Here is a 15,279-nt window from a genome sequence, read left to right as displayed (position 1 = left end):
ATACAGTGAGAATGCACTGCACCGTGACTCGCTCCAGAGTGCTGCAGTCAAACAGTCATGAGAGAAAATCTCATTTATGACTAGCATGAAGAGCGAGGACACACACACACACACACACACACACACACACACACACACACACACACACACACACACACACACACACACACACACACACACACACACACACACACACACACACACACACACACACACACACACACACACACACACACACACACACACACACACACACAGTCTGCAGGCTGGCTCCAATCCAAATTTCTCTCTCATGTCTATCAAATCCCCAGAAAATAGTATCCGGCAGGGCCATGTGTGCGACAAGAACACTGGCAAACTGGTGACGTGCAGTTTCAATTTTCAGTGTTTTGAACAATAATCCTCAGGTCTTACCGGTGTAGCAGTCCGGTCCCGTCCAGTTGGGCTGGCAGGCGCAGGTGTCTGACTCTGGGAGATAGGTGCCGTGTCCCGAGCACTGCTCCTGACAGGCTGGCAGCGGGTCGTCACAGCTCACCCCCGCCCAGCCCGCCGAGCACACACACTCCCCACGCACGCACACGCCGTGCCCGCCGCACTGGGGGTCCACACAGTCCACTGCGGAGAGAGGGGATGATGAGAGGGAGAGCAAGGATGAGTCAGGGGTGAGGCGAGGGAGTGGAAAGGGTGGGCGGGTTGAAGGGTGGTGGTGGTGCGGTGGCACTGGCGGTGATGAGGAGGAGGGGGGAGGTGCTGTCTCATTATAATCATCAGTTCAGCGGGTATGAAAGCAGTGTTCTTTGCATCCCATCCAGGAGTTAACCACCCCAGCTACAATCCCTGTATCTGTTCCACAACATTACACTTCATAGGACACTTAGAACTCAGGCTTTGATAAGGGGTGAAATGGGTTAGTGTGCGTGTGAGTGTGTGTGTGTGGTCCGCGCGACGCTGTGTTAGTGTGTGTAATTACAGCCCGGCGAGCCGAGCCAAAGCTCAGAACAGTTCGGCTCAACTCAGCTCAGCTCGACTCCGCCGCTCAAGGTCAAACCACCTGAATCCGTCCCCACAGCGGGGAGGTCTGCCAGACAGCTGTGCCATCAGGTCGGGATCAAGTGGAACATCATAATTGTTTTAAATATCAGAGCTTTGTTTGTTTTAGCTAATTTATTGGATGGTTTTACAACGAAGGGGTGTAAGATATGACACAAGCTCAAGAGCTTAAGGATGATTTCCAGGATGGCTGTATGGTTCCGTCAGCCACCGGAGATTTGAATCATTTCCACTGTCATATGAACCTTAAAGCTTTTGCTTCCTCTTTTTACTCACAGATTCACATCTCGGCGAACAGTATATACAAGAAGTGAAGTGGACACCACACACAAAAAGTAAGTTTTAGTCCAAATGGTTTAAACTGCACCAGTATACAATGTCAACTTTAACAAAGAAAGACAATTTGGCATCATTTTACCTGATAGATTTTATATAAAGTGAATTCATGTTTGTTTTGGCTGGCGTAATGGAAACAAGTTCCTCTTAATCAGATGCCAAATGAAATTTATATAATTAATCATAAATTATATTTTAACTTCTGTTCAGGCTGGTTTCAACACATCTTTAAAGGTAAAAAAAAAAAAAAAAAAAAGATCCTACTTGCCTGAATAGAAAAAAGAGAATACCTATAAATGAACTAAATGCATATAAATGCAGTAAGAGAAGAACTACCCATGGAAAAAAACGAGTGCCCCAAAGAAACCATGTTGTCCCAACCCTGAAGCTTTTACTGTATTTGCGCAACTGTTATGTGCACGACGCAGTGTGCACATCTGAGTGTCAGTGTCTGCACATCCAACTCTAAAATCAGAGCTGGATGTGTGGTGGGAAAGAACAAATAAAGTCTGGTTGATCATAATGGGCAGTTGTAAAATGTTAAAGGCAGAACAGTGCTGTTAAAGCCACTGTCAATAAAATCCAAACTTCCTGCAGATGTTTCGCATTAAAAGTGTCGCAGAAATGGTGGCGGTGTGACTACTGAATGACTTTTATCGTGAAACTTCCTCTTGAATTAGCCTCTCAGTGCCTCAAGGTTGGAAAAAAAAACGGTAAAGAAACTGAATCATGTGACATTGTTTCTAGCATGACTAAAGTTTTGTCAAAACGTCCTTGAGATTATTCTGTTGCACGTATTCTTCCAAATTCTTTTTGTTCCATCTCAAGATGGTTATGTGTGCTAAAGTGTCTATAAATTAATATATGGATGCATCTGCACAGCAGGATCAAAGCAGAGTTGAATCAGTGTAGACAATTGATACATTATTTCATTTTAAGGAAAAAAAAGAAAAAACTTATCTTAACCAAATGTTGGTTCATGAGGTCTAATGTTTACTTCAATGAACAAAACATTGCATAACTCTTGTTCATGTGGGACCATGTTTGGATTGTTTGCTCCCATATATAAGTATACAGATGTGAAGACGGAGTGTAATCCTGCTGTGATCTAAGTTAACTTGCAGTGTTTTCTCAGCCAAGATTAGTTTATGATAAACAACTCTTGTACTTGGTTATTTCTATTCACCAAAATGTACAATCAAAAGACTTTACAAGTATGTTTTTATGCTAATTCCAACTGAATATGAAAATCTCTGTGTGATGTTGATCTGAAAAATCCACATTACTGGAAGGAAGATACTTACAAATATAGATAATGGGTCAAAATAAAAATAAAAAAGCATTCATTTTTTAAATATTCTCTTCAGGGCAGCAGAACAAGCTGGAAACATAATGAGAGACTGCATTATTACCTCTCAAGTTCTTACACTGAACTTTTTGTCAATTACACACATTTCTATTGTGAGTCGTTGTGCGTCATGTCAAACAATCACTCTTCTTTCAGCTCTGTTAAAGCCTCCGTCATGCTTCGAGGGGAATATCCGTCTGCAAATCTCTCTCTGTTCACCACCTTGTCGCTACCTTTGCCTGCCTGCGTGCCATTTGGTACAAAACAGCTGCCTGCCGCAGCTGGTAAGTGGGCAATTCAAACAAAGATAAAGGGTGTCAGATGCTGTGCTGCCCTTAGAGGCAGTTTTGTGATTTGGATTGTATAAATTAAAACTGATTTGTCTTGACTTTGTTATGACTCTCTGTGATGGGAGGTTTTTCTCTGCTGAAGGACTTGTCAAATTACAAACGGCCACTCGATCCTCTGTCAATACAAAATTATTGATTAGTGCAGTAAATTAAAAGTTTGCCAGCAGTAAAAAAAAATGACAAACCAAGTCATTCATTTAAATGCGGAACAAGCGGGACTGTTAATATGCAGATGACATACTGTAATAAGATGTGTATGGTTACGTTGCAGTGTGTGAAAATTACCTTGTTCACAGTTCACTCCCTTGTAGGCCGGACTGCAGATGCAGATGCCCTGGATGCAGGAGCCGTGGTTGGAGCAGGTGGGATCGATACACTGACCTTCCTCCACATTACACTCTGCCCCCTTCCAGCCCGCCAGGCACACACACCGTCCTTTCTCATACACGCCATTACCGCTGCACAACACTGGGCACGAATCTGCAACAGGACAAACACAGATTACAGTCACAGACACCCAAGCACTCCCATGCAACACACACACACACACACACACACACACACACACACACACACACACACACACACACACACACACACACACACACACACACACACACACACACAGTGCTGCAGTATATTAGCTGGAAGACCGCGGTAACCTACCGTGAGTGGGGCTACGCTCTCTTATCTCAGCGAGTGCGCGGATTCAGCAAATCCTCAAGCAGCCTCCCTGTCTTTCTCTCTCTCTCTCACACACACATACACACAACCACATACACACCGAAGGCAAACGCATACACATGCGCGCACACGCACCGCAGCTTATCCCTCACGCTGTTTCAATTTACTCAAGCACCACCTGAGCCTGGCTACCACGGCAACCCAGGAATTGTAGAAAATCCTCCCGACGTCACCCCGCTCGTTCTGAACAGGCCGTGAAAACAATCGTGAAAACGGAAGATTAGGGAAGGAGAGCATTAGAGGTTTATAAAATGAGGGTGTAAAGCAGCGCTATCTCCATGCAGAGATGGAGAGCGGTGTGGCTAATGTAATGACAGCCAGGTAGAATGAAGTCAGCCACTGTCTGATGACACGCTGACAGTTGCAGCTCAGGACTTCAAACGCATTGGGACGTTGATCCAGAAGCACCGCCCCTTTCTTTCTGGGATAATTTGCAGCAAAGGCCCACCGTGCGCGGGCCTGCGTGTCATGTTGGTTTGATCCTTTGTTAAAATCCAACAACCCTGTATCCCACAGTAATAAATTCACACTTCACTTTTTACAACTCTTGCCAAAACTTGCTGTCTTAACTTTTCAAACGGAGGAATATTATAGCACAAGCAAATGAGAGAAGATGAGAGGAGCGCATGAATAAATTATGAGCGTAAATAAATCATAGGGTGTGATATCACATCACCTGTTTCTACACAATGAGACAGCTACAACTACAGTAATTTTACAAATATGCACTCTCTCCATCAGAACGAAGGAGGAGGGAAAGGACGGGGGAGAGGAAACAGTTCCTGGTCAAAGAGTTATAACGGGAGGAGGGAGAGACTGAAGGGATGTCTTGAGGAGGCATAAAATATTTTATAGTTACTGCTCAGGCTAATACCTACACTACTATTGTAATGACATATAGGACACCATTTATTTTAGAGTGGCGGCGGACCGGTGAAATAATGCCACGATAACATTTAAATTTAAAGTTTCTTTGTTGTGACGCAAAGTATACATGATGAAAATGTCTATATTATTCACAAAGTTTGCATGTTCTCTCTGTGCACGTATTGGCTTTCGTCCACATTACTAAAACATTGGAGGTCAACTGATGGCAGGAGTGAATCTGAGCGTGTGCGACTGTCTGTTTGCCCTGTGATGGACTAACAACCCACCTGCAGATGTTTTGCATTGAAAGTGTCACAGAAATGGTGGCATTTGAATAGCAAATGACTCTCAAAGTGAAACTTTCTTCAGAGTTTTGCCTACAGGGTGCAGGCTGCCCTCTTGAAAAAAAAAAAAAAAAACCTCAATATATTATTTATGATATTTACCTAATTTATGTGCTCCAATTTCATTCTAGCTACAGGGAGCTCCCAATGCTTTTAGCAGTTGTTTGCGCTAGTTTTTCTCTTTTCCTCAGCTACACAGTGAAGCCGATGAGAGACAGGTGAACCGCACAACATCTTAACTGAACTGACTCCAGCTTGTTACTGCTGGTGTAAATGCAAAAAAAACAAGAGAAGTAAAAATCCAGCAAGATTAAATTATAAATGGAGAGACGTGATCCATAAACATTCAGGCCAAAATATCTGTGTTAACTGACAGCACCACGCCAGATTCTGGCAGTCAGTGGTGAGGATGCTGCTGTTAGATGGCATCCTAGTCAGAGCAGCAGATCTTCTGGCTATCATACTGAAAAAAAAGTACGAAAAGTTAATTTTTTTCCCCACATTCTCCTCACAGCCCATCTCGGCCTCTTAGGCAGTTGACTTGGGGAAAAAAAAAAAACTAATCCCTGCCAGAAAAAAAAAGAAAAAAAAGTTGAGTTTCATTGACTGCAGCTTAACAGCACCCAAATACCAGCAGAATCACAGTGACTGAGAAAACGTATTGAGTGGAAATGTGAAAAAACCAAGTGACAGCAGCAAGACGGTGGACTGGTGGACTTGGAAGGATTTCATGTTGAAAATGCAAATTGTATGTAAGTTTTCATGAGAATTATTCTCAACAAAAGGTAAAAAACGAGACAAAGCTTCAGCTTTTTATGCATCTATTAATTCACAAGTGAAATAGTATCTTTAGCAACTCTTTAGTTGAAAAAGGATTTTCTGAAAACATGTCGTCATTGGTACAAACCACCAGCAAGCTATGCAACAAGTCTAAAGTGCAAAAATATGATCCATAGAGAAGTTGCCAGTAACACATATGTGATTGTTATACTGTCAACTCGCAGCTTCTGCAAAAAAAACAAAAACTTCACCCTGCATGAAGAGGTGATAAACATTCAATTTGAACATTTCAGCAACGGCGAAACGACAATGACACGGATTCAAGTGCATTCTCTATAGAATTTGTTTGCAAAAGGTCAAAAATATAAAACAGAACCGAGCTAACCCTCTCGTAGGTGTTGCTTACCTTTGGCACAGTCTGGACCCAAGAACCCAGCAAAGCAGTGGCAGTGTCCGGCCACACACTCCCCGTTTCCATTACAGTCTGTGGAACAGCCATCCATCGACTCTGTGAACACACACACACACATACACGGTCAGGCATCCACAAATCAAACATCAAAAATCAGTTTGAGAAAGGGAGAGAGAGAGAAAAAAAACTACTTATTCCATATGTAACTCCATAAGCTGGCAAAGCTTTCTGTTATTGAATGAGAGATCTGATAAGCAATGGATGGCTCCCCAGACACAGGGGCTATATTAGATTAGTCTGATCCAGCTGCTATCACTCTCTGGGGAACGGCCAAGCACTCACTTACACTCAGTAGCACTAAGCACATTATACTGCATTACAGGTTGGAAACACGCTGCACGCAAATTTACAAACATCAAGGCTTAATCAACAAACTGTTTACAAGGGCGCACTTTGGAACGAGATTGAACCACATAAAGTCTGACATTGTGAGTGCACAAGTAAGTGAAGAGTGCGACGCCACAGTGGATGCACTCTGGGCATGGCCGAGATCAATGCGATACTTGTTCCTACTAGCGCTTTGTCTCATCTGGCTATGTGTGTTTCATCATATCCTTCTGTAGGCTATACGCGTTTCATCACATCCCTCAATCGGGCTTCAATTAGCCGCCTTCCTTTTGCTTCTCTCTGTTTCGCCTATTGATACGTCCATCATGTCAGATCTCATTCTGCGGGTACAGGCAGCATGGCGAAGATAGATTAAAAGGGGAGAGTACTTTTATGCTTTGGAGCATTATATAATCCTGCTGAGCTCTGTCAGCTCTGCTGGAGAAGGGAGATTCAGGTGGAGGAGTACCCAGAGGCTGGCAGGGTTGGGGGATTGTGAACTGTGCCGCTGGTTGTCTTGTGCCAGGTGAGCTCCATCCGAGCTAGATAGAGTAATTAAAACCTGTGTCGGGGATGTCATCCTTTATTTGACCCTGTGCCGTCCTGCTCGGCTCCTCCGAACAGGGATCGACTCCAGAGTCAAACCACTGCAGTCCCCCGGCTCGCTCTGCTCAGGGAGCATGGATGACAAATCCTTCAGCGGCACCGCCGCGGGCACACGCACACGCATTTACAAACACATGCGCGCAAAGTTATTATGTGACACCCGCCTTGAGGCGCGTGTGACACATGCTAATGAGACAGGCCTTGCCAGTAGCCGGCAGCACGGCGTTATCCTCCACAGCAGCGCATCACTACAGAAACCAAAGTCATTTTCACCTCCATCACCTGTCATCCTCACACTGATGGAAGGAAGGAGTGGCAATCATCTTTTCTCCCACACAGTCAGGAGGACTCACAAATTTTCCTCCACATGTGCCTCTTTTTCTCACTTGAATACAAAAGAAAAAAAAACAAAAAACAAAACATGTGCATTTTCCAATGTTGTATCTGGCTCCTGACATGTGCAATGAACAAATACTCATCTGCAAGGTCACCCAGTTCCTTTTAATTCAGCAGAGACGGGCGATCCGTCACAAAGCTCACGAGGCTGTGAGATGCGCGGTTATAACAGTGATATAAGCTCAGTATCTTTCAGGTCAATGTCTCCACCATAAAACTCTCCAGGCAATTAAGAGGTAATGTATGAAGAGCCATGTCTCTATTTGTTACAGTGCGGTGTGTGTGTGTGTGTGTGTGTGTGTGTGAGTGTGTGCGGGCACGTGTGTGGGCATTCATGAGACGCGCACTCACGTTCTTTCCACTGACTAAACCCTTCCCAGTTGGAAATCATTCATGCCATAAGTTATTGAAGTTAAATGCTGTTATAAAATGGGTGCTTCCAGCCAAGTGATCTGATTGGTCAAATAAGCATTCCAATCGTACTTTATGAGCCTGTAAAGTTTCAGCCATGCTTTATGACCCTTGGGCTTTATGAAATTATGGAAGAAGACAAAAAAAAAAAAAAAAAAACGAACTGACCGCTCAGCTAACTAGAATTATAAAGGGGCCAATGAGCCACCATTTTTGTTTATCATCTATGTTGTTGAAAGTCCTGAGGTATCAGTGCAGGAAAAAATGTTTTCGCCTCCTTCACTTTGTTGGCTTTTGCGTGAAAAATACAATAATGGAGAGGATGTGCAATGGCAGGTGAAGAAGAGCAATTAAGTATAATTAATAGCCAGGCAGGAAGCACAGCTCTCCGCCTGAGTAGAGTTAAAGAAGATGGTGTTTGAGTAGAGGTGGCAAAATGGCAGCAATCATTAAGCCCCTGCAATTGTTGTAGATATGTAACTGTCAATAGCTGTAGAGAAGGGAAAAGGGACTTTATCTTTGCCTGCCACAATATTTTCAAAGTCCAAAAATAATCTTGACAAGGCAATTGAAATTATATAAAGGCACAAATTTAGAAATATAGGGGATAGTCTTTCACCTTTCCAACACTATTTTTACAATTATAAGTGAGTAGCAGTCATATTCACTAACAATGGCTTTGATCAAGCGTGTGTGTACGCACACACACACACACACACACACACACACACACACACACACACACACACACACACACACACACACACACGCACACACGCACACACACACACACACACACAATGTTTCTCTGCTACAGGTCAAGCTACTTGTGTGTCTGTGTGTATAAAACACTTTGGATAAATTCCCTTATTCACGATGAGTAAAGCTCTCTAATAAACGTCAAATAATTCAACATTATAACATCATTGTGTGTTGCGCCATTTTTATCAACAGTGCATGCTCCAGCTGAGCAGCAGCCCTGGGTCAGATGTCCCTCAGTTCACTGTGTGTGAGATGGTCTGTGAACAAACAACTAAACAACATGATGTCTTTTGACTGATAAAGGTCAGTCAGTCGACCGGTGGACTGAACATTTGAAATGCTCTGCCACAGTTCAATCCTTTTCTCCTTTTTACCGTTATCAAGATGAGCGTTTTGATAATCCAGGTCAGGGCTTTCTGTCACGTAAAACTACTTACCTCCTCACTTTCACTGGAACATTTTGATGCCATGAATTTCTTAGAAATCAAATCCTTTGCAATACGATTCTTTTTCTGCTCATGTTTTGTTTTACTTTTGAATTCTCGTAGTATCTTTCTCGTCTTACATTTGGTTGTATTGATTTGATTTGATTTGATTTATTTTGACGACAGTCTTTTGCTTTTTTCTTATTTATACTCTGCGTCTTTGTTATATCCAGTTACTATTTGCTGCAGAAAAGCTCTATTTCCCGACAGAGACCATCTCATTTCCCCCCCATCTCTCCATAAAACTCGGCTGTGGGGCTGCAGCATACTGTGTCTCCTATTAGAATTTACTGTACTACGGCTCACCGGGTTTGATTTTCTGTCTCCATAACAATGCAGTCTCTGTTCGAAACTCTCGTTAGAGGTGTAAATGGGCAGCGGAATGAACTCTGACATCAATCCATTAATATTATTTTCCTCTTTCAGGCTGAATCACTTGATTAATTTTTTTTTTTTTTTTTGCAAAAAACCTTTGCAGACTAAAAGCTGCAATTCTGAGGCCATCTGTTGTGTCTATATTTGTTTTGATTATTGAAGAGTGCTGGCGACAAAAAAAAACAAAAAAAAAAGGTTTCCTGTTTAGCGAGTCAAAAAAGGTCTGGTCTATTCCAGACTTTACAGACAGCACACGTGTCAACAAATGTTTGACAGCTCTGAAATCAAATCTGTGTTTAGCTGTCACATGCTGTCACTCATTGTAAAAGGAACTCTGTCAATATGATGAGGAAAGATGTCTTCAGTACAATGTTTTGGCTCTGTGAGCTGTTTACTGATTGGCTTACAACTTGGTTCTTTTAAAAGGTTGATACACACATTTAACTTGAAAGCATCGAGATGGCTCAGCGCAATGTCCTTGATTGGGATAAAAAAGAAAAAAAAAAAAAAAACAAGCAGGCAACATTGGCAAGGATGGAAAACTGTCTGATCATCACATCATGCGTGTGTGACTGTAAGACCTGCCTGCAAAACATAAATTACCAGGTTTTCCCATGATGCCACTGTTCCTCGGCTTTTCCCAACACTTGTTTTTTTTTTTTGGTGGGGGTTATTTCTACACCCTATTCTCTGAAGGACTACTGGACAAAGTGGGAGTGAAGAAACTGCCCTGGTAATTATCCACTTGTCTATATTCAGCCACGTACTCTTGCATTATTCACATCCTTCAATTTACACGGCCATCCGTGTGTGTCATAGCAATGAGCTGCAGTTAGCAAGCCCTGTCATTACTACAGGAACTGTCCTCCCCTTTCTAACAGCTGTCTCCTGCCATCCCAAACTCTCTCTTATAATAGGAAAAGTTCCCTGCACATGTCAATGAGTTTCGAATCACTCTCTGCCACATCGTCATGTTTTTGCATATCAACAGATAAAGAGAAGAGAAATAACAAGAGAGTCTGATGGCCCTGAGATAATTTTGGAGGAATGTAGATGTAATGCAATTTTCTTTCAAAAGCAAATGGAAAACAAATATTCGCCAACACTTAATATGTACCCGTAACAGAGAAATAACTGGAATTACAGTCTCATGGTTGTATGCCTCTGGAAAACCAATAAACTTGCAGTAAATATTAATGTTAAAGCATTTCATATATATAAGAACTTTGGAAAATTAAACATAAAACAGGGACATCTGTGAATTTAGTGACCTTCAGCTGCTGAAACTAGACTGTCCAATGTGTCCCTGTTTGAGAGTAACATGATTTTGAAGGAACTCCAACGCCTCGCAGAGACGTTACATTAACCAGAACTTGTGAAGACAATGTGATTTTGATCTTTTACCTTTGATGGTTAAACTCTAACCAGTTAATCTTTAAATGTGAGCAAAAGCTTTATTAAAAAATGTAAGAAACTCTATCAATGTATTCCTGAGATTTGTTGTTAAATAGATTCTGTGAGGTGAATGTGACTTTAACTTCACTTTTGGCCTAACCTATTCACTACGATGCCAGTGGTCGCACAATGGGAAATAATTTGGAAGTCATTGCATTGTCCAAGCACACTTTGATACCTGAACAAGGTGACATCAATGATCCAGCCACCAATCTTAGGTTTGGGAGACAACCTGCTCCACCATGTGTGGATGAACCAACGTTGAAGAAACGTCAAGACTTAATCCTTAAATATCATGTGAGTTTGAGCTTTGACCTGCAGCCCAACTCCAGTCAGCACATGTGTGAGTTTGAGTTCTTCAAACTTGAAGAAATGCCATCAAGGGATATTACATTGTCAATAATTTGTGAGGTCAGGGTAGCTTTGACTTTTGGCTACAAGACTGATTTCTTCCATCGTCATTCCTGAGTGAGAATAAAAGTTTGTGCCAAGCGAGATGAAACTACTTCAACCATTTCCTGAGATACTGAAAGAGCTTTAACGGATTCATCTGTGAGTGCGTGTGAAGACATTTCAACAATGTATTTCCAAGATAACAACAGTTAACGTTTGATAAACTGCCAGATGGGGGAGAAAAATCCTGAAGTTGTAGTGGATCTGTGGTAATACTCCTTACCTATAGTAGTGCTGTAGAGCAATACTTGCTCCAGGTTGCGTCCGTCATTGTAGAGCGCCAGGTGCCATGTGCCAGGGTCCATGTACTCGATGAAGCCTGTTTCTTGGAGGCCGCTCAACAGCAGGCCTTTGGGAGCTTTGGCAGTCAGGACGGGATCAGTCAAGGACCTGGGTAGGGCCTTTCCGTCCAGCAGCTTGACAAAGTCGAACTGAGCACAATGTGGCAACATAATGAGAGCACGGCATTATCATAAGGGCGAAGAGAGAAAGACAAGAATTCACACAGCCTGCATCAATGCAGGACCAAAATTTGCAAACCAAACTGTGTGGCAGTTGTTGGCTGAGTTGTATAAAACCAAACTGATAGCAAAAAGAAAACTGTGTGAATGCGAGGAGCCGGGCGAGGGAATTAGATGTGCATATCAAATGTGAAACAGGAATCCAAAGAAAAGAAATAGTGGTTCGTGGCATCGTGTTCTACAGCGGCTGGCTCAACAACTTGACATGCTGCTAATAGCATGGGCAGACTTTACCACCCTGCTTTTCAATGGAACAGACTATTATTTCATCTGTCTAAACCTTTCCATGTCTCTCTCTCTCCCTCTCTCTCTTTCTCTCTCTCTCGCTCCCTCACTCCTCTTTAACTTTCCCCACCATCCTCATCTCCCCCTCCCATCCATCCTCAAACCTCCTTGAACTACCAGGCACTCGCTGAGTCTTATTCCCCCTGAGGGCTGTGTGTCACACTAGTGTCAAAAACAGCTAATTAGACCTCTTCATGCAGGCGAGAGCAGGGGCGCACTGATGTTAAAAAGCAGATGACTCAGTGTATGTCGTATTTTTGTCAGTTATACGGGCTTCTGGCATGGCACAATGCTGTTCTACATTGTGTACAGCATATTAGTGTGTGTGTGTGAATAGATATCTGGGCCTGTGCCAAAGATGCAGATGTTGTCGCTGCCTTACAAAAACAATGCACATCCACAATGTTTTTAGGTCAATTTGGTAAGGATCGTTGCCCATGCAGGTTTTTTGTTGTTGTTGTTGTTGTTGTTGTCAGAGTTTGCATCACAGCCTACGTTGAGTAGGAGTATGACAGTGTTCGGTTACTCTACTGGCTTTGAGAGAGAAAAACTGTTTTCCATTACACTTAATGCAGCAAAGTTCACAATTTAATTGTTCTCATTTACATATTTTGTTTCTGTTGTCAGAGCTGGTTTAAAAGAGTGATTTGTTCATGGCTCATAAATACTACCTGTTAAATAGGCAGACAGCAATTCATGCAGAACTGCAATCAAATATCGATCAAACCGTTATTTTGCTCTCACAAATTTGCCTGACAAAACAAGCATAAATACAGTTTATAGACACCTGTCTGCCTGCAAATCAATATTTGAAATGAACTGAATACAATTATTTGAATCAGTGAAATGCTGTGTGGCCTACACCCCTTTGTGGGGTGGTGATGGCAGACGCCACGCTGTGAGTCCCTGACGCGATTCCCTGCGAGCCGGATCATTTGCTTCATGATGCTCCCCTACTGTCTTTGCCGTATTTCTTATCCCCATCAAACAGAATGCTGCAAAAACAAATCTGTCCCAGTGAATCACATTTCCTTCTTTATTGTCCATATTATGATGAACTAAGATAATCTGTTTTAAAGAATTGTCTGCATGAAAACACCCAAAATGTTTTTTTGCCCTGATGATGGCAGATTAGCCTTGCAGTTTAATAATAATGCTAATAGGTTAGCTGCTTCTGTCTAAAACGCCTGGAAATATTGTCCGGGTGGTTTATTTCTTTAGCGTTACCTGTAATTTATGTTGCAACTCTGATTCTGTTTTCTTCCTGTGTTTATCACTGCCTCGTAATGGTTGGGAACATTGTGTGTGACAAAGTAATAAACTCAAATCAATCAACCAATTACGTGTAAAGTCACGTTTCGTGTGGTGGTGCTAGTATGCAGACAAAGATGCGAGTGCCCAGAGCTGTATGAGGTTATCAGGAAAACACAAAAGAAATCAAATTTACATAGCTGTACATTATATAACAATGGATTTTTTAAAATAGATTTCTACATTAAGCCATGAAGACCTGAGGCAACACTAACACCCATGTCTTTATGACTGCCTGTACTGTAGGCCCTATAGTGTTTGGATGCTTCTCACCCCAGAAGCAGGTGTGATGTGATTTTTACCTTTTCCAATGTGTATTTTCACAGCTCACAATGCATACATTGCTAGTGCATAGTTAATATTTTTAGGATCCAATCACACAAAATGTGCATTAAACGTCAGCGTTAGCGTGATGCAGTGGACACAAACCATATGCATCATAAGTGGGGGAGGGGCTTAAAAATCCAATTGGCTTAACGTTCACATTGTAGTCATTATCCATTCAAAATGGTTAGGTTTTATGAAAATAAAGATATTTTCATCACGTATACTCTTCAAAATTTTAAAGTTTAAATTCAAAGGCTATTGTGGCACTATTTTACCGGTCAAGCCCACTCAAGATGAAATTAGGCCAGACTAAATTGTGTCTGCCTGCATTAGACAGTATATTTGAAAAGAAATAAGTAAGGAGAATCAATGTGAAACTATATTAATAATCATATTATGACTATCATTGCGTGCACTCATTTTTTAGGGGCTTTAAAATAAAAGAGCATAGTCACTACATTTACCTGCATCCGATTCTGAAGGAAAGATTTGTGTTTGTGCTGCTTCAGATCTTTGTATCACAGATTTTCTTGCATGATAATAATTTCCATAAAAAAAAAAACATAATAACTCTGTTTGTGCTATCAGTGTATTGAAATATCCCATTATGAGATGTGGATTGAGGTACAAATATAATGCTGTGTAATAATCTCTGAATACACTCTTATTGAGCGGCCAGTCCCGAAAACACCTCAGTCTGAATGACAAGATAAAACAGAGAGAACTACGTGCTTAAGTGAAGATATGATGTGATGTCGCTGAGGCAAACAAGCCCATCTGGGCGAACAGCATGCTGCTACGGGAACGCTCTTTACCTGAGTGTGTGTGGGCGGTATGTTCCTGCGTCCGTAGACCCCCAGCAGCGCGTTGTGAGAGAGCGAGAGATTGAACTTGATGTAGGTTGGATGATGCACAGTCATATGAAACCTCCAAAAGAGTCCCGGCGGGATCGCCTGGCTCTGCTGACTGCCAATGTCGACCTCGCCGCGGTCAATGGCCCGGCCTCTCACCCACTTTTCTGCGGGTGCGACAAACACAGGTGGAGACAAGCATGTCGTTGAGTCAGATCCTGCAGATTTATCACTGGAGACATGGGGTCCTATTCAGTATCAGATGGAGCAATTAATAACCAACCCCATGTCCTCAAACATCAGCGCGATCAGCGGCTTCACTAATGGAGTGAGACTGAATAGACATCAGGAATGACTGAGCACTGGTGAAAATCCCACTTTTCAAGACACCATGCTTTGGCAATCCTTTGCATCGGCTCTGTA

At 42.3% G+C, this 15,279-nt stretch overlaps 1 protein-coding gene across 1 annotated transcript in view; it reads right to left on the bottom strand.

The window, feature by feature from the left end:
• Window positions 1-15,279, bottom strand: part of tenm1 (teneurin transmembrane protein 1) — a gene marked incomplete at both ends in the record, with an annotated part of 191,939 nt that overhangs the window by 82,012 nt on the left and 94,648 nt on the right. The window contains 5 exons of the mRNA XM_080501719.1: window positions 415-615; window positions 3,370-3,564; window positions 6,226-6,327; window positions 11,785-11,992; window positions 14,821-15,023. Coding sequence (XP_080357845.1) covers window positions 415-615; window positions 3,370-3,564; window positions 6,226-6,327; window positions 11,785-11,992; window positions 14,821-15,023 — 909 coding nt within the window. The remainder of the gene's footprint in view (window positions 1-414; window positions 616-3,369; window positions 3,565-6,225; window positions 6,328-11,784; window positions 11,993-14,820; window positions 15,024-15,279) is intronic.

Source organism: Blennius ocellaris (genome assembly GCF_963422515.1).
Source record: "Blennius ocellaris genome assembly, chromosome: 9".
In the NCBI taxonomy this organism is placed as follows: domain Eukaryota; kingdom Metazoa; phylum Chordata; class Actinopteri; order Blenniiformes; family Blenniidae; genus Blennius; species Blennius ocellaris.
The sequence above is the reverse complement of the archived record's forward strand: the minus strand, read 5'-3'. Positions and strand labels throughout refer to the sequence as shown.